Source organism: Orcinus orca, chromosome 10, assembly GCF_937001465.1.
Source record: "Orcinus orca chromosome 10, mOrcOrc1.1, whole genome shotgun sequence".
Taxonomy (NCBI): Eukaryota; Metazoa; Chordata; class Mammalia; order Artiodactyla; family Delphinidae; genus Orcinus; species Orcinus orca.
In genome coordinates this window covers 51,764,729-51,790,326 of record NC_064568.1, presented here as the reverse complement: position 1 = coordinate 51,790,326, position 25,598 = coordinate 51,764,729, and the positions used below count along the sequence as shown (strand labels likewise).

Below are 25,598 nucleotides of genomic sequence, written 5' to 3'. Positions count from 1 at the left end.
TGTTGCTGCTTGTGGGCTTTCTCCAGTTGCACCAGGCAGGGGCTACTCTTTGTTGTGGTGTGCGGGCTTCTCACTGCAGTGGCTTCCCTTGTTGTGGAGCACGTGCTCTAGGCGTGTGGCCTCAGTAGTTAATTAACTCAGTAGTAGTTAATAAGATTGGTTCAGTAACTAACACACAGACACACACACACCCAGTGCCTTCCAACTCTTGAGTTTCCTACAAGTGTTTGTACTTGTGTCTCCTTGCTTTCTCTAAATCATACTTCTGTTCAGTCACATGTCCTGGGCATAGTGACACACCTTGTCAGTCTATTCCACTTTCAGTGACTTTTTATCTCATTTAGTGAGTAGTTTTTGTTCTGGCTGGAGCAATTACTAGATTATTTTGGTGAATCATAGAAAATGTGGCAAAGTTATTCATATCGTAAGTTCAACCTTTGCTGAAACCAAAACTCCTTAATTTGTCCAAAACCCCTTTTTCTGGCTGAGAATTATCCCTTCTTAGCTTATTCTCTCTTCATTGCATAACTACCTAGAAGTGTTACCTTTCTTTGGAAATTGAGTTTTCTCTATTTAAAGAGACTACTTTTAATCACTTGAAGATAGAGACTTGATAAGTGAACATTATAAAGACCCCAAACTCATTGAGATGCACATGCTATTAGCTAGCTAGGACCAATTGTTAACAATTGAATCCTCCTGTCAGGCTCACCACATGGGTGATTGAAATCTGCAGAAGTCTGATTACAAATCACTATGTATCATGAACTTTCTGTTTCTTATCATTAGCTAGACCAAGGTTGTTAAGTCCCTGTACAGTTGAACCTGGAGGTCCACGGGGGTTTGATTCCAGGGACCGCCCCCCACAACCGCAGTAGCAAAATCCACAGTTCAAGTCCCTTATATAAAATGGCATAATATTTTGATATAACCTACACACATCTTCCTATCTTCCTGTATACTTTATTCATTTATATTTTTTTTGCGTTACGCGGGCCTCTCACTGTTGTGGCCTCTCCTGTTGCGGAGCACAAGCTCCGGAAGCGCAGGCCCAGTGGCCATGGCTCACGGGCCCAGCCGCTCCGCAGCATGTGGGATCTTCCCGGACTGGGGCACGAACCCATGTCCCCTGCATCGGCAGGCAGACTCTCAGCCACTGCGCCACCAGGGAAGCCCTTCCTGTATACTTTAAATCATCTCTAGATTATTTATAATACCTAATACAATGTAAATGCTATGTAAATAGATGCCAGCGCACAGCAAATTCAAATTTTGCTTTTAGGAACTTTATGGAATTTTTTCCCCCAAGTGTTTTCAATCTGTGGTTGGTTGAATCCACAGATGTGGAACCTGTGGATACAGAGGGCCAACTGTATGTCAAAATTCCACTGCTTAATTTAGGAAAATGTCAGTCTTAGAATTAATTACTTAACATTCCTCAGTAATTTATTGCAGTCGTTGTGGTGGCAAAGAAAGATAAATTTTAATACAGGTAGAATTCCATTTTAATGTGTTCCATGGGATTATAGAATGGTTGTAAAACTTGATAAAAATTTAAAAGCCTATTACAGAAAGTGGGTATACAGATCGTCATTAGCTTTAAAATGCTAAGTGTTGTGACTTTTCTTCTTTTGGTATCAGATGTGGATGTTAGGGTTCTAGTAAAGCCATTAAAAGCCGATTTTCACCACCATGTGTGACAAAGTGTATTTTTGTTGTTCATTACTTTGAAAAATCTTTTTTTTTTAATTGTGAGAATAAAACCGGAACATAATAGGAAAATCAGAAAATATACTTTCTAGTCATATGACCTCAGGCAAGATAATTAAGCTTTTTTTCGTTTGTTTCCTTATTTATAAAAAGGAAATGATAATATCTGTGTCCTTGAGGTATGAGAAGGATTAAATGAGGTATTCTCTGTAAAGGGTTTAATGTAGCAGGCCTGGCACATAGTTAAATAGTATTATTTGTTAATGTTTAAATTTACTTTGGTTTTTACAAAATGGAATCAAGTTTATGTATATGTACCTCATAACATCCTCATAGGAAAGGTCGTTTTGAGTTTTGCCCACTCCCTATGTAGCCTCTTGCTACCTGAGGCTGGAAAGTGGGAATCTAACTCGGAAGCCACACTGGCTTTTAGAAAGAATTGAGGATACCTTCACAGTGGCAAGGAAGAGACTCGCCTTGCCTTGGGCAAGGTACTTAATAAAGTCCCATCAGAATGTTTTACTTAGCAGAATTTTATATGAATGAAATAATTTTTAGTATGTGAGAGTAATTAAAATCTAGAGGTCCTATTAAAAATGTGGAAAATTTTAGAGTAAGAAATGTTGGTCTGTGTTCCTGTTTATTCATTTAGAGTCTTTCACTTTTGCTCTTTAGTACTGTTAGAACATAATCCCTATTGATTGTTTAATAGGTGCACTCGGCTGTTGAAGAAATGGATGGATTAGATGATGTTGAAAACAGTATGTTGTATTACAATCAAGCAGTCATCCTGTATCATCTCCGGCAGTATACAGAAGCCATATCCGTTGGTGAAAAACTTTATCAGTTCATAGAACCTTTTGGTATGTTATCTGTCAAATCAGAAATTTGCCTATCTTCTCATACCTGTGAAGGTTTCTGATACTTTCATCTAGATAATAACCTGAATCAGAATTACATGTGAGTGTTTAAAGAAAGAAAAAAAACTGTGTCGAGTTTTCTTAATGGTTAGAAAAAATAAAAATTATATCACTTTTAGATGAATCCAGGTTTTCCTTTAATATCCCAGTTACCCCCACCCCAGTTTTTGATGATAACTGTTAGAAATGCTATTTCTAATTGAAAAGATTTACTGATTTTTTTTTCTTTGATGTTTAAACACCACCTCAGTGTACCTGATCCTTTCTTTCTTAAGTAGTATATTAAGGAAGGAGTGTTTTGGAATGTTAGGGGACAATGTAGTATTTTATTTTGTATATTGCCTAATTGAAATTTCTGTGGGTAATCATAGAGTAGATAGTATAGAACACAATTAGCTTTTTTGTTAACTAGCTTACAATTACTAGCCTCAAGTGAGAGTAGTGAGACAAGTAAGGGCAAAGAAAGAAGAGGGAGCAAATAAAGCAGCAAAGCTGGACCCAGGAAATGTTTGAGAGAGCCGTTAGTTTCCAGCCTGCAAGCAATCAGATTTCAATTGTCTTTTTCTCCATGGCTCCTTTCTTTTAAATTCAAAACACTGGGGCGAATTCCTGATTTATAAACCCCTTATTGCTGTTATGGTCACTACAGGACGGGTGGTGGTCTGTACTTGCTCTGGTACTTTGGGAAGGTTCCAGGGTCCCTTGTGCTGACGGCTGGCTGAAGAGCTCTCACTGTGGCTCCAGGGAGGCCTTTTCCAGGTGCTCTTCTGCCCCTCAGCCCTGAAGATGCAGTGGTTGACAGACTAGGCAGGAGACATCAGTGGTGAAGGATTGTGTGCTAGGGACCAGTTCCTTTCCCCTGTAAAGCTGGAAATCAGTTATACTTCTAGGATGGCACAGATGTGCTTTTGCTAGAAAGCTGGTTTTTAGAATTTCCAGAACAGTTAATGAAATGATGTTCATCTTTACTATGGCTGAGCAGAATATAGCAACCAACTAGTCAGTTTTTAGATCCACTTTTCCTCCTTCTTTGAAAACTTTTTTTTTTTAACTTTATTACTTGGCTCTTCATACAACATAAATTATTGAGCATACCCAATGGAGCAGACAGTATTCTAGGGTCTGAAGATAATACAGTGAATGAAAGAGAGGAAGTCTTTACCATCATTAAGCTTATGTTCTAATGGCAGAGAGAGGCAATACGATAAATACATCTGGCGAGGTAGTTAAATGCTGCAAAGAAAGGCTAAAATTGGGTAAGAGGATTGACTGGGGATGTTATTTTTAGATAAGATAATTGAGGAAGGCCTGGGATAAGACAGTATTTGAGAGACGCTTGAATGAAGAGAAGAGGTGAGCCATGCAGCTGGGGGAAAGCATCACAGCCAGAGGTAATAGTGTGTGCAGAGGCCCTGCGGTGAGCATGGTCCTGGCAAGTGAGAGAAGCAGCAGGAGCGCCGTGGTGACTGGAGCGAGGTAGGAGCACAGGGTTAGCATTTTAGCCTAGGGAAGGACTCACTCTTTTTCAGGTGTGGTGGGCAGCCCTTGGAGATGTGTGACCTTTGCACGTCAACTGCACTGACTTTAGTTCTAAATGGATTCTACTCTGGCCGCTGTGTAAGAGCAAGAATGGAATCAGGAAGACTTGTTAGGAGGCTCTTAAGGGCTTTTGAAATGTTCAGTTCTTGATTATAGCAGCCTTCTTTTAGACGCTTTCCATTTATCTTCTCTTTTGAAAGGAAAGGAAAATAGTGTTATGTCATATACCAGATTAACCCTCCTCTCTTCGCTGGGCTCTTCTTCCTTTGAAGTTCTTGTCTTTATATTTTCCTCTTGGCTGTTTCAATTTTCTGGTATACTCCAGTCCACACCTTGTTTCTTTTGTGTCTGTAATCGCCCTGTTTCTTTTCCCCATCTCTGTGCCTAGAAAGGAAGTCTTTTTCCTAGAGTCATAGACCTTTTTAGAGTTAGAAGGAACCTCGGGATCGCCTGGTCCACCCCCTGCCTTCAGGCATGTGAAGTATTCTCCCCATTTTACAGGTCAGCCAGCTGAGGTCTAAGTAGTTCAGTGATGTGCAGAGGCTGCACATCTATTAAGTAGCCAAGCAGGCACTGGAACTAGGGTTTCCTTCCACCTAAAGTAATACTCCTCATTTCATGTGCTGGTATTTGGTAGATATTTTGCCAAAGGAATTTCAGACAGTAGAATCCCTGATATGAGAGGCCTTGAGCTGCCTAATAGAATGACGCTGTGGCTTCCATCCACAGCTCTAGGTAATAAATATTCCTTTAAGTCAAGACTCAGGCTTTGCTTTTAGAGCTTTTTCTGTGGGGAATGGTCTGAGATACTTGCTTCACTTTGGATTGTGACTTTTCTTTTCATGTTTTTTTTCCCCCCAGAAGAAAAATTTGCCCAAGCAGTGTGTTTTTTGCTCGTAGACCTGTATATATTAACCTACCAAGCTGAGAAAGCTTTACATCTTCTTGCTGTTCTAGAAAAAATGATTTCACAGGGCAACAATAACAAAAATGGAAAGAATGAGGTGAGTGTTCTGAGGTGATCAGACTAAAATGTAAAGTATGATTAATATTTATGGTTATTAAACATTTTAACAGCTTTATTAAAATATAATTTACATACACAAAATTTATCGTTTTAAAGTGTACCATTCAGTGGTTTTTAGTATACTCACAGAATTGTGCAACCATTACCACTATATAATTTCATCACTCTGGAAAGAAACCCTGTACCTGTTAGCAGTGATTCCCTTTCCCTCCTTCCCTCGGCCTCTGGTCACCACTAGTTTACTTTTCTATCTCTGTGGATTTGCCTCTTGTGGACGTTTCCTATAAATGCAGTCATACACTATGTGACCTTTTGTGATTGGCCTCTGGTATATTATTTTCAGTTTACCATGTGTAGCCTGTAGCATTCCTTTTTCATGTATTTCATTCCTTTTTATGGCCAAATAGTATTCCGTTATGTAGATATGCCACATTTTTTAATCCATTCATCAGCTGATGAACGTTGGGTTGTTTTCCTCTTTTGGCTGTTATAAGTAATGCTTCTATGAACACTGATGTACAAATTTTTGTGGGGGCATGTTTTCAATTCTCTTGGGTGTGTATTTAAGAGTGGAATTGCTGGATCATTTGGTAACTCTATGTTTAACTTTCGGAGGAACTACCAGACTGTTTTCCAAAGTAGCTGCACTATTTTATATTCCTACCAGCAACTTTTGAGGGTTCCAGTTTCTCCACATTCTCACTAGCTCTTACCCGTCTTTTAAAAATTGTAACCATCCTAATGGGTATGAAGTAGTATCTCATAATAGTTTTGATTTCCCTAATGACCAAGGATATATGTTCACATCTTTTCATGTGTGAGATATTAGTTTTACAGAATGTGAAGATTAGAATGAAGACCACAAAATTCCATTATCTGGGAAAATTTCATCATTAAAGTTCTTCAAAAAGAGGACATACTTATGACAATTAAGCTTCACCACGTTCTGGAGACACTTGGTGTAAATTAAGAACACATCTTCGTTCTTGTGTTTTTCATTTTGCTTGTGCTTCTGGCTGCCAAGGGATGATCCTTCTTTCTTTCTCTTCCTGCTTCTTTGTTGAAAAAGGAGTGTTTGTAGAAAACAGATTATCAATACATTTCTTTCTGCCTGTATAAGTTCTTGAGGTTTAAAAATAAACATTTAGCGTTACTTTTTACAGGCGTGTATATCTGAGAGTTCAGTTAAATAATTTTAGCATTATTCCCAAACACTGTCTGTCGTGTAGTAAAACATTTCATTTTTATATTCAGTACTTGTAATAGTTGATGAAATATAACTCATTTCAGCAGATGCTGTGTCCTCTATGAGGTGGTACTAAGGTGACAAAAATGAAAACACTGCAGTTGTTGCTTTTCAAGGAACTCACGTCTGTGGGAAGAGAAAGATGGAGCAAAATCTGTTCATGACAAGGAGCAAGGAGGTTAGGGAACGTTTCAGAGCAGTTTGGATGTTTGATTTGAGCCTTGAAAGATGTAACAGTTCAACAAATCAGAAGAGGAAAGATGGAGCAGGATGACCATCCTGGCAGAGTAGAGAGTACAGAAGGAGTGAGAGTGGTGTGTGGGAGGATTTCTGGTCATCTGACCTGGGGAGTACCTGAGGGATGTGATGGAGATCATTGGGGTGAGATTGGCATCTCAAATATGGGTCAGATCGTGAAGGACTTTGAATACTTTGCTAGGTATTTAGGGTATGATGTTGGCAGTGTTGATACCAGAGAAAGTTTTGTTTTGTTTTGTTTTTTTAATTTATTTACTTATTTGGCTGCACTGGGTCTTAGTTGCAGCACGCATTATCTTCGTTGCTGCGTGCGAATTCCTAGTTGTAGCATGTGGGATCTAGTTCCCTGACCAGGGATCGAACCCAGGCACCCTGCATTGGGAGCGTGGAGTCTTAGCCACTGGACCAGCAGGGAAGTCCCCAGAGAATGTTTTTAAAGAGGGAATGACATGATCTATTGTGGGTTGCAGAAAGACAATCTGAGTTCTGACCAAGTAATATCCAGGCTTTTTTTTTTCTTTTTAATAAATTTATTTATTTATTTTTGGCTGCATTGGGTCTTCGTTGCAGTGCTTGGCCTTCTCACTGAGGTGGCTTCTCTCGTTGCGGAGCACGGGCCGTAGAGCACGTGGGCTTCAGTAGTTGTGGCATGCAGGCTCTAGGGCACAGGCTCAGCAGTTGTGGCACACAGGCTTAGTTGCTCCACCGCATGTGGGATCTTCCCAGACCAGGGATCGAACCTGTGTCCCCTGCATCGGCAGGCGGACTCTCAACCACTTCGCCACCAGGGAAGCCCTATCCAGGCTTTTTAAACCTAGCCCATCACTATACTAAACTATGAGCTTCTTATAAGTAGAGTTTCTTGTCATCCACTCCAAACTATTTTTGTTTTTTAATTTTTATTGGAGTATAGTTGCTTTACAGTGTTGTGTTAGTTTCTGCTGTACCGTAAAGTGAATCAGTTATACGTGTACATATATCCACTCTTTTTTAGATTTCCTTCCCATTTAGGTCACCACAGAGCACTGAGTAGCGTTCCCCGTGCTAAACAGTAGGTTCTCATTAGTTATCTATTTTATATATAGTGGTGTATATATGTCAATCCCAGTCTCCCAATTCGTCCCAACCCCTCCCCCCTTCCCTGCTTGGTAACCATAAATTTGTTCTCTACACCTGTGACCCACTCCAAACAATTAAACCTGAATCTCTGGGACCTGGGATTCAGAATTTTGAAAATGTTCTCTAGGTGATTCAGATTAGCTCACTTGGAAATCAGTGATTTCAGTTATGGTTAAAAATATTTAATTTTGGTTAACTTTGTTTCACCACCCTACAGACTGGTAATAACAGCAACAAAGATGGGTCTAATCATAAAGCTGAAAGTGGAGCTCTAATAGAAGCTGCGAAGTCAAAGATACATCAGGTAGCATAAATTTTAAGAGAAGTTATATGTGACATGTATTTACTAGTAGTTATGAATGATGAAGAATGTGATAGATCATTGAGAGCAGTAAATAATTCAAGGCATGTATGCTTATTTGGCTTTGAAGTATTACAGTTTAGAAGCATGTTTATCCTTCTAAATATATTTTGCTCAAGATGATAATGCAATGTTATTTCTTTTACTTCTCTATAGAAAATTGAGAGAAATGGCCTGGGAATGTATTGGATGATAAAAATCAGTTTGTAGAATTTTAAAATTCATTGTTAGTTAGCCATATGCAGTTAAGAATTAATAGGATTTTTGCTTGGAACTTAGTTATAAATTTCATCCTGCCATGTTTTAGTTTTTAAAAGTATATTCCAAGAGTACAATAAAAATAGATTATTTAAGATAATTTTAAACTCGCTTTTGCAAGTAACTGGTATAACTGTTGTGAACAGATTGGGCTTAATTTTCTTGACTAGAAAGTAAAATTGCTTCAGCACCTGTAAATCCACTACAGTTCCTACATACTAGCGTTTTTCCTTTGACAGTATAAAGTAAGAGCGTATATCCAAATGAAGTCCCTGAAGGCATGCAAAAGGGAAATCAAGTCTGTCATGAACACAGCTGGGAATGTAAGTTTCTTCTTAAGTTTTCTCTTTTTTTTTTCAATTAGCAGCTTTTATGTCGTAAATTTTCTTATTTGGACAATAGGTATTATCAGTTTTAAATAATTTATCACAGTCTATTATAGTGTATATATACTGCCAGCTGTAACCCTTTATACTGAGTTGTGAAGTAGTGATCATACTGTGTCTATAATTTAACATCATACTTTTCTCACTTAAAATTATAACAAGCATTTCCCTTTGGTATGTAGCCTTCAAAACCACCATTTTGAATAGCTGTCCAGAATTCTTTGAGTGGTTTATCACAATTCACTTAAACATTTACTGTTATTAGACACTTTAGGATTTTTTTAGATTATACTCAAAACATTTATTAAAGATAAACAGTTTGGTTGTAGCCCAAACCTGCCCCTTCCAAATGATCTTTGGCTTGACAATACCTTCAGTTTGATTAGTGCCAGAGTACTTGAGTTATAATTACTCCTTCATTTCCCTCCACCCCATCCCTCCACTAATAAGTAATTTTTTTAAAGACAGTAGAGGGAAAGTTTAGGAAAACTGTTAATTAAAAGTGTGAAATCATAAAGAGATACGGTTTATAGAAGGAATAGTTCAGGAAAATTGACTCTAGAAATCTCAGGCAGGATCTAGATTGGCCACTGGGTCAGTTTTACTCAGGTGATTTTTGAGAACACTTGTAGCCTAGACCTGAAGGGTAGACTTGAGGCTAAGAGGGAAAGGCTTAAGTATAAGTAGCCAGCCAGCCGTTATCAAACCTTTTTTGGGAGAAAATACATGATTCCCTTCCTTAAAGTATACCATCATCAGAGGGGAGAGACAAACAGGAAAATAAATAATGGTTAGTCATACCCAAATCAGGGAAAACTTCAGGAGGAAGTTTTAGGAGAAGCAAAAGGTGGTCTGTGATCTAAAGCATGATTTTTGTAACAGCAAGATTAGCCCTTGAAAATAAGGAATTCTGTTAGGGAATTTTTCCATTCATAAAATGACACTTTTTTCCCCCACTTGGAAAAGCATTTGATTATTTGTACTTCTTTGGGTTCTAATGGAGGTGTATTTATATCCTAAAAAATAAGGGAGATCACCAGTCTCTGTAATAAACATTAAAATGAAGGACTTAGTTTCTGCTGTTACATTGGCTTTCAATTAATAGTGTAATAGATGAAGACAGTCAGTGGATATTTTGCAGACTGTATTCTTACTCATATATGTTATATGTATTTTTTTAGGTAGACCTTTAATAATTCAGTTTGTAAAGTGCTCTCTGCCAGGTTTCATTGTTTTAGATTGTGAGAGCGATGGAAAGCTCAGAGACCATAGTTTTTGTGACCGTGGCTTAAGTGACTCATGTATGCCCTTGACCACATGCCAGTGCAACAGTCTGATTATGATCTCACATTAGGCATCTGAGTACAAACTGTAAGAAACTTATGTTTTCTTTACAGTCTGCACCCTCCCTGTTTCTTAAAAGCAATTTTGAGTACTTAAGAGGCAATTATCGAAAAGCTGTGAAGCTGTTGAATAGTTCAAACATTGCTGAGCATCCAGGATTCATGAAAACAGGTAAAAGAAAATTGTGAAGTTTGGGTATTTTCTTCCTGACTCTTATGCCTTGTTTCTTGGTTTTTTTCCCTAGACTGCTGTTCAGAGTGATTTTTGCTAATTTTTTAAATGAAAATGTTTTATTATTGCTGCTTCAGAAAATTCCTGGTATTTTATTACTCATTTCCATTTTAAAAGAAACCTCCCTTCTTATTTTACTTTTCTTTCACTTCATATGCTCTTTATATCATTTTGGTTTTAATACCAGCTTAGAAATTCTGTCCAGGGCATAAGGTCCTTGGTCTTTTGCTTTGTGAAATGAGTCCTTTTAAGGAAATGAGATCATAATGTTTTTACTTTTCCCTTCTCTCCCATAAAAGCAGTGAATAATATGATACTAAAATGAAAGGTAGAATTTGTAGCTGTCATTTAAGTTCATATCATTGCTGTTTTATGGGGAAGAAGGAAAATCAGTTTATTCAAGAAATGAGGTTAAACTATTTTTTTAAGATTTTTTTTTTTAATGGGGCCCATTTTAAAAATCTCTATTGGGACTTCCCTGGTGGCACAGTCGTTAGGAATCTGCCTGCCAATTCAGGGGACACGGGTTCAAGCCCTAGTCTGGGAAGATCCCACATGCCGCAGAGCAGCTAAGCCCGTGTGCCACAAATATTGAGCCTGCGCTCTAGAGCCCGCGTGCCACAACTACTGAAGTCCGCGTGCCCTAGAGCCTGTGCTCTGCAACAAGAGAAGCCACCACAATGAAAAGCCCGCGCACCACAATGAAGAGTAACCCTCGCTCGCCGCAACTAGAGAAAGCCCGCACACAGCAACAAAGACCCAACACAGCCAAAAATAAATAAATAAAAATTTTAAAAAGACATAAATAAATAAATTTATTTTTTTAAAAAAAGAAATCTAATTAAAGTCTCTATTGAATTTGCTACAGTATTGCTTCTGTTTTATGTTTTGGTTTTTGGCCACGAGGCATGTGGGATCTTAGCTCCCCAACCAGGGATCGAACCCACACCCCCTGCATTAGAAGGCGAAGTCTTTAACCACTGGACCACCAGGGAAGTCCCCAAGGTTAAACTATTGAAAATATTTTGTACCAAGTTCAGAATGCAAAGGATGAATATAGTGTTTGTTTCGTTTGAGATTCTATTCAGACCAATGCACAGAACACACATGCAAACATACTCAAACCTTCCTGCATTCACCCCTTCAGTTCAGTGGAGTCATAGAGGATGGAGAAAGTCAGTTTTTTCCATTATAATTCTCTTGGGTACTCCATTTGTTCTGAGTACCCATTTCTGATTCTGTTAAATTTTTATTTTTCATGTTTTTATTGTCATAGTTTCTCCTCAGAGACCCTGTAATACCCAAACTGGAACGGTCTCTCAGACTAAAAAGGTAATATACATTGCAGAAATTTTACTTAGAATTGTCTTGACACAGATTTCAGAATTTCAGATATTGTCAGTCTTTAAAATGGAGCAGGACATGTAGTCGACTAGTCAACAGTTATGATAATCTAATAAGATAGATTTTATATATAGTTATATACTTTAATGTATTGATATTTTTCATAGTATTAATTTTAAAATCTTTAATTTGCTTCCCACACATAAAATTCAGTGTTTGCTGCTGATAAAATAGGCTTATTAGAGAAGATTTGGGAATAGAATTTCTCCTAAATTGTTCATAATGCCACTCGCCAGAAGCAACCTCCTTTAAAACATATTAATGTATTTCTTACTCTTTTTTCCTCCGCCTAGTTTTTTTTTCTTTCTTAAATATTCTCATTGTTTAATTTTAAAACATATCAGAGGCCAACCTTTAATTTTTAGCATTCAATGAATATTCTGATTATTAATTTTATCAATCTAGTTGGGTGTTTTATATCATTGAGGAAAAGACAGACTATCAGTAAATTGTTTTGGAATGTTTGGGAAACCATTTAGAAAAAAACAATTTAGAGGGCTTCCCTGGTGGCACAGTGGTTGAGAGTCCGCCTGCCGATGCAGGGGACACGGGTTCGTGCCCCAGTCTGGGAAGATCCCACATGCTGCAGAGCAGCTGGGCCCGTGAGCCATGGCCGTTGAGCCTGCGTGTCTGGAGCCTGTGCTCTGCAACGGGAGAGGCCACAACAGTGAGAGGCCCACATACCAAAAAAAACCAAAAAAAAACATTTTATAAAAACCTGGATTGCTTTCATTACACCAAAATAAAATCTAGAGAGATGCAGGATTATAATGTAAAAATAAAATCATAAAAACAGCAAAAGAAAACTTGGATGAATATTTTGTTTTTGTGGTGGGGAAGCCTCGATTAAACACTATCCAAAATCTAAGAACCATACAATTTAGAAAAGATTACCAAATTTGACCACATAAAAATGTAAAACTTCTTATGATTGAAAACATAAGCATACACACACACTCTGAACCAAGTCACAAGACAGATGACAAACTGGCAGTGGAGGGAAATAATTGAAACAGATGTGACAGAAGGTTTCTATAACATACACACTAGCAGGTAACCAATAGGAAAAACATCTGTAACCAAATTTTTTAAACGGGTAAAGAGCAGGAAGAGCCAAGTGTACAGGATAAGAAATACAAATGCCCAACACACATGGGAAGATAGATGCTCAGCCATAGTCATATTTAAAGGAGTGTGAATGGAAAGAAGAGTGGAGACTTAAGAGTTGAACAAAGCAAAGCAGGATTTTCCATGTTCTGTTTATATACACTTGCTATTCTTCATTTAATATATTTTGACTGTTTCTGTAGCTTGCTGCATTCCTTCCAGTTTGTACATAATATTTTGTTGTGCGGATGCAGTGCATACATATGTTACTAATAAATACTTCTTGTCCTTGCATTTTTGTATTATTTGCCTATGATTATTAAAAGTTAAATCAGAAGAAAAAACTAAACAGGCTAACAAAATCAATATGCAGGATTGATTTATCACCTTTAATAAGAGATTTTAAGAGAAAAGGAATTTACAAAATTTTCATGTTTCCTAAATTTCAAATGCCTTGTAAACTGTTCTGTAAGGACTGAGTAGAATTGCATATATAATTAACTCTTGCTTGCTAAGCCTGATTCTTGTATGATATGTAGGAGCAGTAAAATTTGTGGATAAACTTATGTATGTTTTTCTCAGGTGAATGCTTGAGGTGCATGTTCTGGAATAATCTTGGTTGTATCCATTTTGCCATGAGCAAGCACAATTTGGGAATTTTCTACTTTAAAAAGGCTCTGCAGGAGAACGACAACGTCTGTGCACAGCTCAGTGCAGGTAGCACTGATCCAGGTAAGCCCATTAAAGGGGGACAGTTTATATTTTACTACTTGAGGAAAATATGATTTTAAAGAGCAAGCATCTGGTTATAAAATGCATGCCATGTGTTCTTACATACACTTAACACCGATCCTGCCCAAAAATTTGACTCGGGATTTTTAGTAGATGTTGCTCCTTTGAGTAATAATTAAAGAAGTTTAAGCTACATTCATTTTTTCATGGATTTGAAAGTCAGTAATCCCATATGGTAATGCTATAAAGCAAAATATTTTGCTAAGATTTCTTGACTGTGCCAAACTAGTTTTATTCTAGCTTCCTTTCAGAGTTTCAAATGTGATACTGTTGACAGCACCTGACAATCTTTAAGCAAATTCCTAGAGTTTATTCCTTTAATATTCATAGGATGTGGATCCTTGATCTGAAATGCTTAAAATCAGGCAATTATTTAGCTTTTTAAAATATTTAAAATTTTTTTAATTTTTAAAAAATTATTTTTTAAAATATTTATGTATTTATTTATTTGGCTGCACCTGGTCTTAGTTGCAGCACACGGGATCTTTGCTGCCTCGTGTGGGCTCTCAGTTGCAGCATGCAGGACCTAGTTCCCTGCCCAGGGATCGAACCCAGGCCCCCTGCATTGGGAGCGTGGAGTCTTAACCACTGGACCACCAGGGAAGTCCCGCTTTTTAAAATATTTTAAAGACTATTTAATTGATGGAAAATGTATCCCAAAAATCACAGTCTCTTTTTTTCTTTTCTTTTTTTTTATTTTTTGTGGCCACGCCACTCGGCTTGTGGGATCTTAGTTCCCCAACCAGGGATCAAACCTGGGCCCTGACAGTGAAAGTGCCAGGTCCTAACCACTGGACTGCCAGGGAATTCCCTAGTCTCATTTTATTATGGCCTGCAAAAGTTAGAATAAGTGAGTGGGACTTCCCTGGTGGTACAGTGGTTAAGAACCTGCCTGCCAATGCAGGGGACACGGGTTCAATCCCTGGTCCGGGAAGATCCCACATGCGGCAGATCAACTAAGCCCGTGCACCACAACTACTGAGCCTGCACTCTAGAGCCCGCGAGCCACAACTACTGAGCCTACGAGCCACAACAACTGAGTCCGTGCACCTAGAGCCTGTGCTCCTTAACAAGAGAAGCCACCGCAGTGAGAAGCCCGCGCGCCGCAACGAAGAGTAGCCCCTGCTCGCCGCAACTAGGGAAAGCCCGTGTGCAGCAACCAAGACCCAACGCAGCCAAAAATAAATAATTAATTAAAAAAAAAAAAGAATGAGTGAACGATAGTCACTGTAGGTATATAGTACATTAATTTTTTATTTCCGTGGTAAAGTTCCCTAACACCTAAGATTAACTGAATGCTTCTGGTTAAGAAAACACATAATGATAACATGGCTAACTGAACTGAAAGTGAAAAGGAGTGGAATCTTCTTGCAGGCTCTAAAAGTGTGCAAAGGTAGTGTAAGGTTCAGTGGAGTGAGAGTGGATCTTTGCCTTCCTGGAACATTGTTGCCTGAGGAGCTGGTAATGAGAAGACACATCTCTGGCCCCACAAGCACAGACAACTGAGATGCCTCTGGAGGATATTTGTGGGGTTGGGGATGGAGATCATCACTGTGGTGAGAGCTGTTTACAACTTCAGATTGGGGATTGGGGTCATTGGTGTCAAAAAGGCAGTAGTTGAGTACTTAGTGGAATAAATGTTTTCAGTGGAGCGGTTATTTTAAATCTGATGATTCTCATCTGCTTTTTATCATCAGGCAAAAAATTTTCAGGAAGACCCATGTGTACATTACTAACCAACAAGAGGTATGAGTTGCTGTATAACTGTGGGATTCAGCTGCTTCACATTGGAAGGCCTCTTGCTGCATTTGAGTGTCTGATTGAAGCTGTTCAGGTTTACCATGCAAACCCCCGCCTCTGGCTGAGGCTGGCTGAGTGCTGCATTGCTGCCAATAAGGGGGTGAGTCTCTGTCTTTTTGAACCCCCACCCCACCCCCACTTGTTGCATAGAGAGCAATAAATACTTGGTAACATAAAGACCTCCTCCCCTTTTTAACTCTCAGGGAATTTGTAAAGATAGTCTTCTGTTCTTTATCAGTTGGACAAAATTTAGTTTCATGAAGTCATGTGTTCAGTTTCTGACTCTTGGTGAGCACGGCAACATGTGTCAGCAGTCATGTTGAAAAGTTGAAGCCATTAAGAAGGTCATATCTGTTGAAACAGTGGTCTGCGAGCTGCTGGGGCAGGGGCCACGCCATCAGCTGGCGTGAGAGTGGTGTGTGCGCCCAGTGATTAAAGGAGGGCTGCTGATAACACAGTGAGTGTGGAAAGAACCGCATTATGCTGTGCTTCCTCCAGTGCCTGCAGGGTTTACTTTTGATTCAGTAAATGTTGTCGAGTTAGTGGATTACCAGGCTGTTTCTCTCTGACACGTGTTCATCCACGGTGGCCGTGAGAAATAGGCCAGTTTACACTAATGTCCATGCCTAGATTATCTCCAAACGGCAGTTGGTGAAAGCCTTTTGAATCTCAAGTGGGGAGGGGTCAGTGGGAGGTAGGGGAAAGACAGGTTGTATCAGAATCACCAGACACCCCATTTCCTAGCCACCCCCTACCCCCCGCCGTTGCTGGGCTCAGGCTCATCAGGTCTGTGGAGGTGGGGGGTATGGCATCCTGAGGTTTTGCTTGGCATGCTTGCCATAGGTGATAACGCTTCCTGAAAAGCAACTACAGGAACTAAAGGGATTAAAGAGGTGTGTTTGCCTGGCAGTTTTCACACTTGATACTTAAAGTAGCTTATGATTTGAGTATGCCACTGGGGGAAGAGATGAATGTTGTCTTTGAGGCTTTAATGGTTTATTTCATTGTCTCTTTTAAGGGACAACATTCTTATTAGATAATTCTTAAATTAGCTGATAAACAACTCAAGGCAGAATTTACACTTTTTTAAAACAAAAGAATCTGTAGAAATTGCTTATTCTCTTTAATGTGATGAATTTAATCAGTGTTGGAGGCCTTAGTAAGGTTTAACATTTTCTTTTAAAATTACTTATTTTTAGAAATAGTACTTTTAGGATTGTCTTTCTTCTATGGATTTCATTCTGATGGTTTTTTCCTCCCATTTTTTCTGGAAAGTTCTAAATTTGTAACTTTTTTTTCTTTTTTTGCGGTGCGCGGGCCTCTCACTGTTGTGGCTTCTCCTGTTGTGGAGCACAGGCTCCAGACGCACAAGCTCAGTGGCCATGGCTTACGGGCCCAGCCGCTCCGCGGCATGTGGGATCTTCCCGGACCGGGGCACGAACCCGTGTCCCCTGCATCGGCAGGCGGACTCTCAACCACTGCGCCACCAGGGAAGCCCTAAATTTGTAACTTTTAAACAATGGTAAAGATGACTTGGTTGCCATAGCTTGGTGGATACCAGAACACTCACAGTCTGTGCTACTAATAGGAAATTTGCTATAAACAATTATGTTTATCTTTGTGCTTCTCCTCTTTCTAAAACCTGAGGTGGGGAACTCCCTGGCTGTCCAGTGCTTTCACTACCAAGGGCCCACTTTCAGTCCCTGGTTGGGAAACTAAGATCCTGCAAGCTGCGCACAGCACGGCCAAAAACAAAAAAAGGACAGAAAAATAAAGTAAAATAAAACCTGAGGTGACCGAAAAGACAGTAAAAACAACCCCAAAATACACTTGAGGAAAATCCCAACAGGAGAAATTATGAACTCCAAATAAAATTTCATAACATTTATTTACTCAGGACAAAAGGGATGCTGAACAGAGCACTTTGTACCTTCCAAAATAAATTCATTTTTTAATAAACAGAACCAATTTAATTATTAAATTGGTGATGCCAAAGAGGTCATTTTGTCCTCATTATCTGATGCATGTTGTTTCAGACCTCTTCTGGCAGATGCAGAGTTTATGTTTACCTGGGCAGTGTATGATATATAAGAAAAGATTTGCTAGATAAAAAACATAGACTCAGGGACTTCCCTGGTGGCGCAGTGGTGAAGAATCCATCTACCAATGCAGGGGACCACGGGTTCAATCCCTGGTCGGGGAAGATCCCACGTGCCGCAGAGCATTTAAGCCCGTGTGCCACAACTACTAAGCCTGTGCTCTCGAGCCCGCGAGCCACAGCTACTGAGTCCGCACACCACAGCTACTGAAGCCCACATGCCTAGGGCCCGTGCTCCACAGCAAGAGAAGCCACCACAATGAGAAGCTCGCATACTGCAATGAAGAGTAACCCCTGCTCGCCGCAACTAGAGGAAGCCTACACGCAGCAACGAAGACCCAACGCAAGGCTACTTAGGACTTCCCTGGTGGTCCAGTGGTTAAGAATCCACCTTCCAATGCAGGGAACACAGGTTCAGTTCCTGGTCGGGGAAATAAGATCTCACATGCAGGGCAACTAAGCCCACGTGCCGCAACTACGCCGCAGCAGAAATCCCACGTGCCACAGCTAAGACCCGATGCAGCCAAATTCATTCATTCATTCATTCAAAATGGTAGAATTTCCTTCTTTCTAAAAAAAAAAGAGAGAAGGCTACTTAAAAAATCACCATGAACCATTTACTTTTCTGAAACTGTGCCGTTTATTTTTCTGAGTTCTGAAACTCGTATTTCTTGAGTGCAGTTCCTACTGCCAAGACACTATAAAATTGCAAATACTTTAATTACATATCATTATTTTACATTAAGACTGTTCTGGGGGCTTCCCTGGTGGCGCAGTGGTTAAGAATCTGCCTGCCAATACAAGGGACACGGGTTCGAGCCCTGGCCCTGGAAGATCCCACATGCTGCGGAGCAACTAAGCCTATGTGCCACAACTACTGAGCCTGAGCTCTAGAGCCCACGAGCCACAACTACTGAGCCCACATGCCACAACTACTGAAGCCTGCGCGCCTAGAGCCCATGCTCTGCAACAAGAGAAGCCACGACAATGAGAAGCCCACGCGCCTCAACGAAGACCCAACGCAACAATAAATAAATAAATAGATAGATAGATAAATAAATAAAGACTGTTCTGGCACACTTTTTTGGCTACTGATCTATTGTTGAAGCTATGGTATATTATTGTGGAATTTTAGTTCCATCCAGATCTAGCCATCTGATCAGCTTCTACAGCCTTAAGGATCAGGGAAGAGAGTATGGACAAACCATCACAAATTTATCACCCCACCAGGAAAAAAGGTCAGAAGAGAAGGCCTTCCAATCATGGTTCAGAATATCCACTCTTTCTTATTTTTCACTAATGTTCCTTAGCCGCCTCCTCAAGACAGTCAGTTTTATTGTATTTTTTGTGTTACGTAATACTTTCTTTCTAAAATGAATCTACAAGTGAATCCTTGTTTTGCTTAAAGTCATACATATATGGAAGTACAACTATAAGAAAGTTCGGTTACGGAGCAAGAAGTAATAAGTAGTACAGAAACATTTGTGTTTAGAGATGGACTTTTTGCAGGGCAGAGTTTATCTCTGCAAGTTCCTATGAATTGGCTCCATTTTGTTCCTGTGTATGAGAATCTGCAGGACTTTACAAAATGCAGGTAAATCAGAGACTTAGAGTGAAGGGGGAAGATAAAGGAAATTGGCATCACCAGGCTCCTGTAGTGAGATGATGTACTGTAGTGAAATATCCAAAAAAAAAAAAAAAAAAAAACTATATGTATAAGTAGCTTTTACTATTTTCAGTTTAATGTTTACAGGGCTTTAGAATTTTAATTTTCTAGAAGGTAAGAATTGTGCCCACGTAAATTTTGACATATATAGCTTGTTAGTATGTATATGTTGTTGACACTTATAATTAAAACTTTCAATTAAGAAAGAAAAGATCTGTGTTTTAGGAAGTGTAGCTGTTTCCCTTCTCTTGTTCACTGTGTTTTTGTGGCTTTTATTTTCCTTACTCTGACATCGACGTGCCCATCACATGCAGCATGGTGCCTGGGGCACAGAATGGTCCAAATAAATGATTCTAAATAAATGCTTGAGTCATTCTTTTTTTTCTTTAATACATTCTTTTTTTATATATATTCTTTTCCATTATGGTTTATCATAGGATACTGAATGTAGTTCTCTGTGCTGTGCTATATAGTAGGACCTTGTTAGTTGAGTCATTCTTTTTTTTTTTGGACGCACCTTGTGGCATGTGGGATCTTAGTTCCCTGACAAGGGATCAAACCCGCACCCCCTGCAGTGGAAGCACAGAGTCCCACTTGAGTCATTCTTTTTTTTTTTTTTTTGCTGTAACGGGCCCCTCACTGCTGTGGCCTCTCCCATCGCAGAGCACAGGCTCCGGACGGGCAGGCCCAGCAGCCATGGCTCACGGGCCCAGCTGCTCCGCGGCATGCGGGATCCTCCCGGACCGGGGCACGAACCCGCGTCCCCTGCATCGACAGGCGGACTCCCAACCACTGTGCCACCAGGGAAGCCCTTGAGTCATTCTTGAATTGCTTTTTTTCCTCAGAATTACCTCAGACCTTATACTAATAAAGTGGAGTGTATATTGCAGATTTTCAGACTCATGTACTCGTCTCTTCACTACCAGACATTTCCTGTATCACCCAAAACTCCACATTGATCTTAAGAATCTTAAGGATCTTAAGAATTTTCTTAGAGTAATTATAAAAGGTACTGGATTATTTTTCATACCCCATCTTACAATTCCATTAAATTAATTGGAAATTATTTGTATTTTGTAGACTTCTGAACAAGAAACTAAAGGTCTTCCTAGTAAAAAAGGAATTGTACAGTCTATTGTTGGTCAAGGCTATCATCGTAAAATAGTTCTGGCGTCACAGTCCATACAAAATACTGTATATAAGTAAGTATTTTGCTAAGAGAAAGTGTATAATAATATTTCATAGTAATGTTATGTATAAAAAATATGCTTAGGAATTACTTCATAGGAGGAGCCACTTTGTAATTAGATTTTATTGCTACTTCAAGAAATAGACTCCTATACGTAGGTATGTGGTGAATGTTATTTGACATATGATTTTGGTTTATTACATCCATGGGTGCTGAAATTGTTGACGCCCTAAGAAACGCTGGTCTATTCAGTGCCATTATTCAGAATGTCCAGAAGAGGGCATCTTTCCTTTTTATATCGTTTATCATTGATACTTTTCATTTAGTTATTTTTATTTTCTCATAGTCCCTAAAGCTAATTCTTAATATCAGGATAAAAAAGTACTAACACATATATAAACAAAAGTATTATAAAGCTGTCACTTGTAGAACTACTTTTCAATTGAACAACTTTTAAATATGAGCATCTTTATCTTTTACATAGATTCCAATTTGGCGTTGCTCTTATTTCTAAAGGAGTAGGCTTTGTAAGAAACTTGCTCCTTTTCCCAAAAATAAAATTGTTCACTACCATTTAAAAGTTTTCCCAAAGTTTTAAAAAAGTATCTGGCACACAATATTTTGCTCTTAATTTATTTCAACAATAATGCAGATTTCGTTCAAAAGACAAGTTAAAGCATCACTTTCCTACAGTTTCAAAATTGTTACTACTTTTCACTTTTTTCCCCCTAATAAAGCTGACTTAGTTTGATATATAAAACCAACAGGAAGTTATATAAAATCTCAACAAAGTTATAAGACAAATAACGCTGCTTTTTCAAAATGTGTAAATAAGGTATTTCCAAAAGCAAACATCAACCAAAACAAGGCTCAAATGTGACAAATCTACTTTTTTCCCTTCTTTCCAGTTCTGACTGTACCTGTCCTGGCCTTCACTACAATTTTCCTTGTCTATAACTCCTTTGTTAGTTTAACGTTGATGTTGCAGATATCCTTCAGGTTGTCTCCTAGCCTCAGTCCCATTCCTATAGACACAATGTGGTGTCTAATGTATATACTTGCAATCTATTATTTATACTTTTTATATCTTATACACAGACATACCTCCTTTTACTGCACTTTGCTGTATTGAGCTTTGCAGATGTTGCTTTTTTTGTGTTTTACAAACTGAAGGTTTGTGGCAACCCTGCATAGAGCAAGTCTGTTGGTGCCATTTTTCCAACAACAACTGCTCACTTTGTGTCTCTGTGTCACATTCTGGTAATTCTTGGAATATTTCAAACATTTTCATAATTATTTGTTATGGTAATCTGTGATCAGTGGTCATCAATGGTACTATTGCAAAAAAAAATATTATGACTCGCTGAAGGCTCATGATGGTTAGCATTTTTTTTAACAAGTTTTTTTAAGGTATGTACATTGTTTTTTTAGACATAATGCTATTGCAGACTTAATAGACCACAGGGTAGTGTTTTATTGCAATCTTTGCTTTATTGTTTTATTGCAATCTTTGCTTTATTGTTTTATTGCAATCTTTGCTTTATTGTGGTGGTCTGGAACCGAACCTGTGATATCTCCAAGGTATGCCCGTATAATATTTAGGATTTGGGTTCTTTAGCATTCTCTTATAACTGCTTATATTCAAATTTCTACCTCTTAGATGGCAAAGTTTTTATTTACAGTTATATTGGTTTTATTCCTGATAATAGAAAAGTTTTATTTATTGTTTTTGTTTTCTTAGCTAACTTGGTTTTGTTCTTTTAGTGATGGACAGTCTTCAGCCATTCCTGTAGCCAGTATGGAGTTTGCAGCCATTTGTCTCAGAAATGCCTTGTTGCTGTTACCTGAAGAACAGCAAGATCCAAAGCAGGAAAATGGGTCTAAAAATAGTAATCAATTAGGTGGCAACACAGAGAGCAGCGAAAGCAGTGACACTTGCAGGTATTCTGACCCCTTTGACCTCCCTTGGTGAAATCTTTAGGACTTCATTAGTCAGCCTCTGTCTTGTAGTTGAATTCCTGAAATCTGCAGCCTGAATTTCCAAAGTTCTCTGTTTTGAGTAATAAGAAAGGAAAGTATGAATGTTTAAGTATTTCTGGAAGAGAGAAATAAGGTGAAGCCTAAGTGAGGAAAGAACCTTAAACGAGACAAGTTGAAAGTCACAGCTTTTCACTGCCAGGAGGAATCACTGCAAGAAATCCGGTTGCTGTCAGAAATGGCTTTTTTTTCTTTAACTTTTATTAAAATAAATACTTAAGTCCCTAAAACTTCTCTTTTCTTACTATCTTCTGCCTTTTCTCTTAACATACTGTAAACCACTGACCTCCAGAACATTTCTATACATTTCTGGTTTCCTACTATCAATTAAATATTATGCCAATCTATAGAAATAGGGAGAGTTTATCTAGTAATAAAACAAACACCATTATATGTAGAGAGTTCTTTTTTCACATGGCACCTTTAAACTCAAGTCTTCCATCTCAGCATTTTTTCTTGATTATAGTAGAAAAACATGTTTATTATAGAAAATTTGAAGCAAAATTGTGGAATGGTTTTTCCTCCATCAAGGGGTTATGCTTTACTATACTTAGTAAAAGACAGAAGAATGAGAAATGTGTGAAAATACTGGAGTGGTTTCCTTTGTATAGTAGAGATATTTTTTCTGTTAAGAGACTTTTTTTTTTTTTTTTGTGGTACGCGGGCCTCTCACTGTTGTGGCCTCTCCCGTTGCGGAGCACAGGCTCCAGAAGTGCAGGCTCCGGACGCGCAGGCTCAACGGCCATGGCTCACGGGCCCAGCCGCTCCGCAGCATGTGGGATCTTCCCGGACTGGGGCACAAACCCGTGTCCCCTGCATCGGCAGGCGGACTCTCAACCACTGCGCTACCAGGGAAGCCCTGTTAGAGACTTTTTAAAGCGGTATCATGTACTGGGAAAAAGAAACTCAATATGCAGTGTAGCTTTAACATGTTAGTGATACCAAGTTACTACGCATTTTTCAATGTTTTGGTTCTTTTACACTTTTTTCATAAAAAGTTGCATGGGAGTGGGTATAGGGAAACAAAATTTTACATTTAATTGTTTATTCATGTGCTTCATAATTAGCAGTCTATCTTTATTTTAGCAGTAAAAGCCACGATGGAGATAAATGCATTCCAGCTCCACCTTCTTCCCCATTGAGAAAACAGGAATTAGAAAACTTAAAGTGAGTATCTAAACAAAATTAGCATTGTACCTACTAAGTAAGCACATTGTTTATCTCCTTTATTTTGTTAATGTTATGAATTATGCTGATTAAATGTCAAATATTAAACCAACCTTTCAATCTTGTGACTAAACCATACTAGTCAGGATTTATTACCTTTTTTATAAATTGTTAGATTGGATCTGTTAATATTTTGTGAGGAATATTTGCTTCCATGTTCACAAGGAAGGGTGGTCCATGCTTTTCTTTCTTAAGGTGTCTTGGTTAGGTTTTAGTTTCAGAGTTATGCTGAACATATGAGTGAGTTGGGAAGTGCTTCCTCTGTTTTCTGAAAGAGTTTATATAAGATAGGTATTGCTCCTTCCTCAAACGTTTGATAGAATTCATCAGTGAAACCATCGGGCATAGGTTTTCTTTGCGGGAAAGTTTCGATAATGAATTCAAGTTCTTCAATCGATGAGTGCTCTTCAGATTTTCTATTTCATCTGTGTCAGTTTGGTTAAGTTATATTTTTGTCTGTGTAGATTATAAGCCCCATTATTTTTGCTTTGAACAGTCATATATATGTTAAAAGGAACAGAGTAGTCTTTTATGTTTAGCCACATGAGTACCATTTCCTGATGATTCTAGTTTACATATAAGATAGCAAGCATTTCCCTTCAGTCTGAAGATCTCCCTTCTGCATTTCTAATAGTACAGGTCTTTGTTTTTCTAAGGTTTTGTGTTTTTTTGTTTGTTTGTTTTTTCTTTTTTAAATCTAGAATTGTCTTTATTTCATCTTCATTCTTGCAGGATGTTTTCACTGAATACAGTATTTTAGGTTTTGTTTTTGTTTTCTTTTTAGTCAGCTCTTTCAGGATGTCACTGCATTATCTTCTGGCCTCCACTGTCTGATCACAGCCATTGTATTGTAGGTGCCATTTTTCTGTCAACATAGATTGTCTTTGTTTTTCAGCAGTTAGACTATGATGAGTCTAAGTGTGATTTTCTTTGTTTTTACTCTTCCTTGGGGTTATCTTTCTTAAGTCTATAAATTTATCTTTCAACAAATTTGGAATATTTTGACCATGATTTTTTCATATATTGGAAGTAGGATTGATTGGTTCAGCATTACTTTTAAGAATGATTTCAATAATGGGACTGCAAATTAAAATGGAAAGAAAACCATCATTGCTTATTTTTTCACCTATTAAGTTGCAAAAAGTGAGAAGAGTATAGTTAAGACATTTATATATTGCAGGTAGCATTGCAGGTAGTTCATTCACGTTTTTTCCAACAAACATTCTTGTGCTAGTTGCAGGGGATTCAGAGGTAAAAGAAAAAGCACTGCCCTCAAAAGCAGATGGCAAACACTTAGGAGAAAATTATATTAGTAGATTAGCTACTAGGTGGTAAGATCGGGGCATCTTTTCTTCTTATGATAATTTGATCACCCTGATAAGTGGAAAACAACCTCACTTTAAAATTTTGCATTTCTTTCAGTCCATTCAAGGTGCTTAGTCTGATGCCAAGGTTTATTGATCACCTATATTACTTTTTCTGTGAACCTTCTGTTTGTAGGATTTACCATTTTCGTATTGGGTTTTTCATCCTTTTTGTTTTTATAAGAGTTTTTCTATATTAAAGAAATTGGCCTTTATCATTTGTCTTGTAACATTGTTTCTGGTATTTAGTTTTGTTTTGTTTTGGCTGCACTGGATCTTCATTGCGGCACACGGGCTCAGTAGTTGCAGTGCACAGGCTTAGTTGCAGTATATAGGATCTTAGTTCCCTGACCAGGGATTGAACCTGGGCCCCCCCGCATTGGGAGCACAGAGTCTTAACCACTGGACCACCAGGGAAGTCCCTCCGGTATTTTGTAAAGCAGAGTTTCATTTATTATCAATCTTCTTTACTTTTTTTTTCCATTTTGTGCAATGTTTGGAAAGGCCTTCTTGCC

At 38.5% G+C, this 25,598-nt stretch overlaps 1 protein-coding gene across 5 annotated transcripts in view; it reads left to right on the top strand.

The window, feature by feature from the left end:
- The window catches only part of CNOT10 (CCR4-NOT transcription complex subunit 10), a 63,016-nt gene that overhangs the window by 14,759 nt on the left and 22,659 nt on the right, over nt 1-25,598 (top strand). For 3 of the 5 annotated variants that reach the window (XM_033405474.2, XM_004279692.3, XM_049715902.1), the window contains exons 4-13: nt 2,423-2,573; nt 5,031-5,173; nt 8,037-8,123; nt 8,678-8,761; nt 10,222-10,339; nt 13,493-13,642; nt 15,400-15,602; nt 20,347-20,468; nt 22,220-22,396; nt 23,579-23,659. In XM_033405474.2, the coding sequence (XP_033261365.1) occupies nt 2,423-2,573; nt 5,031-5,173; nt 8,037-8,123; nt 8,678-8,761; nt 10,222-10,339; nt 13,493-13,642; nt 15,400-15,602; nt 20,347-20,468; nt 22,220-22,396; nt 23,579-23,659 (1,316 nt within the window). The remainder of the gene's footprint in view (nt 1-2,422; nt 2,574-5,030; nt 5,174-8,036; nt 8,124-8,677; nt 8,762-10,221; nt 10,340-13,492; nt 13,643-15,399; nt 15,603-20,346; nt 20,469-22,219; nt 22,397-23,578; nt 23,660-25,598) is intronic. The other 2 variants (XM_033405475.2, XM_049715901.1) reach the window with 1 other exon arrangement.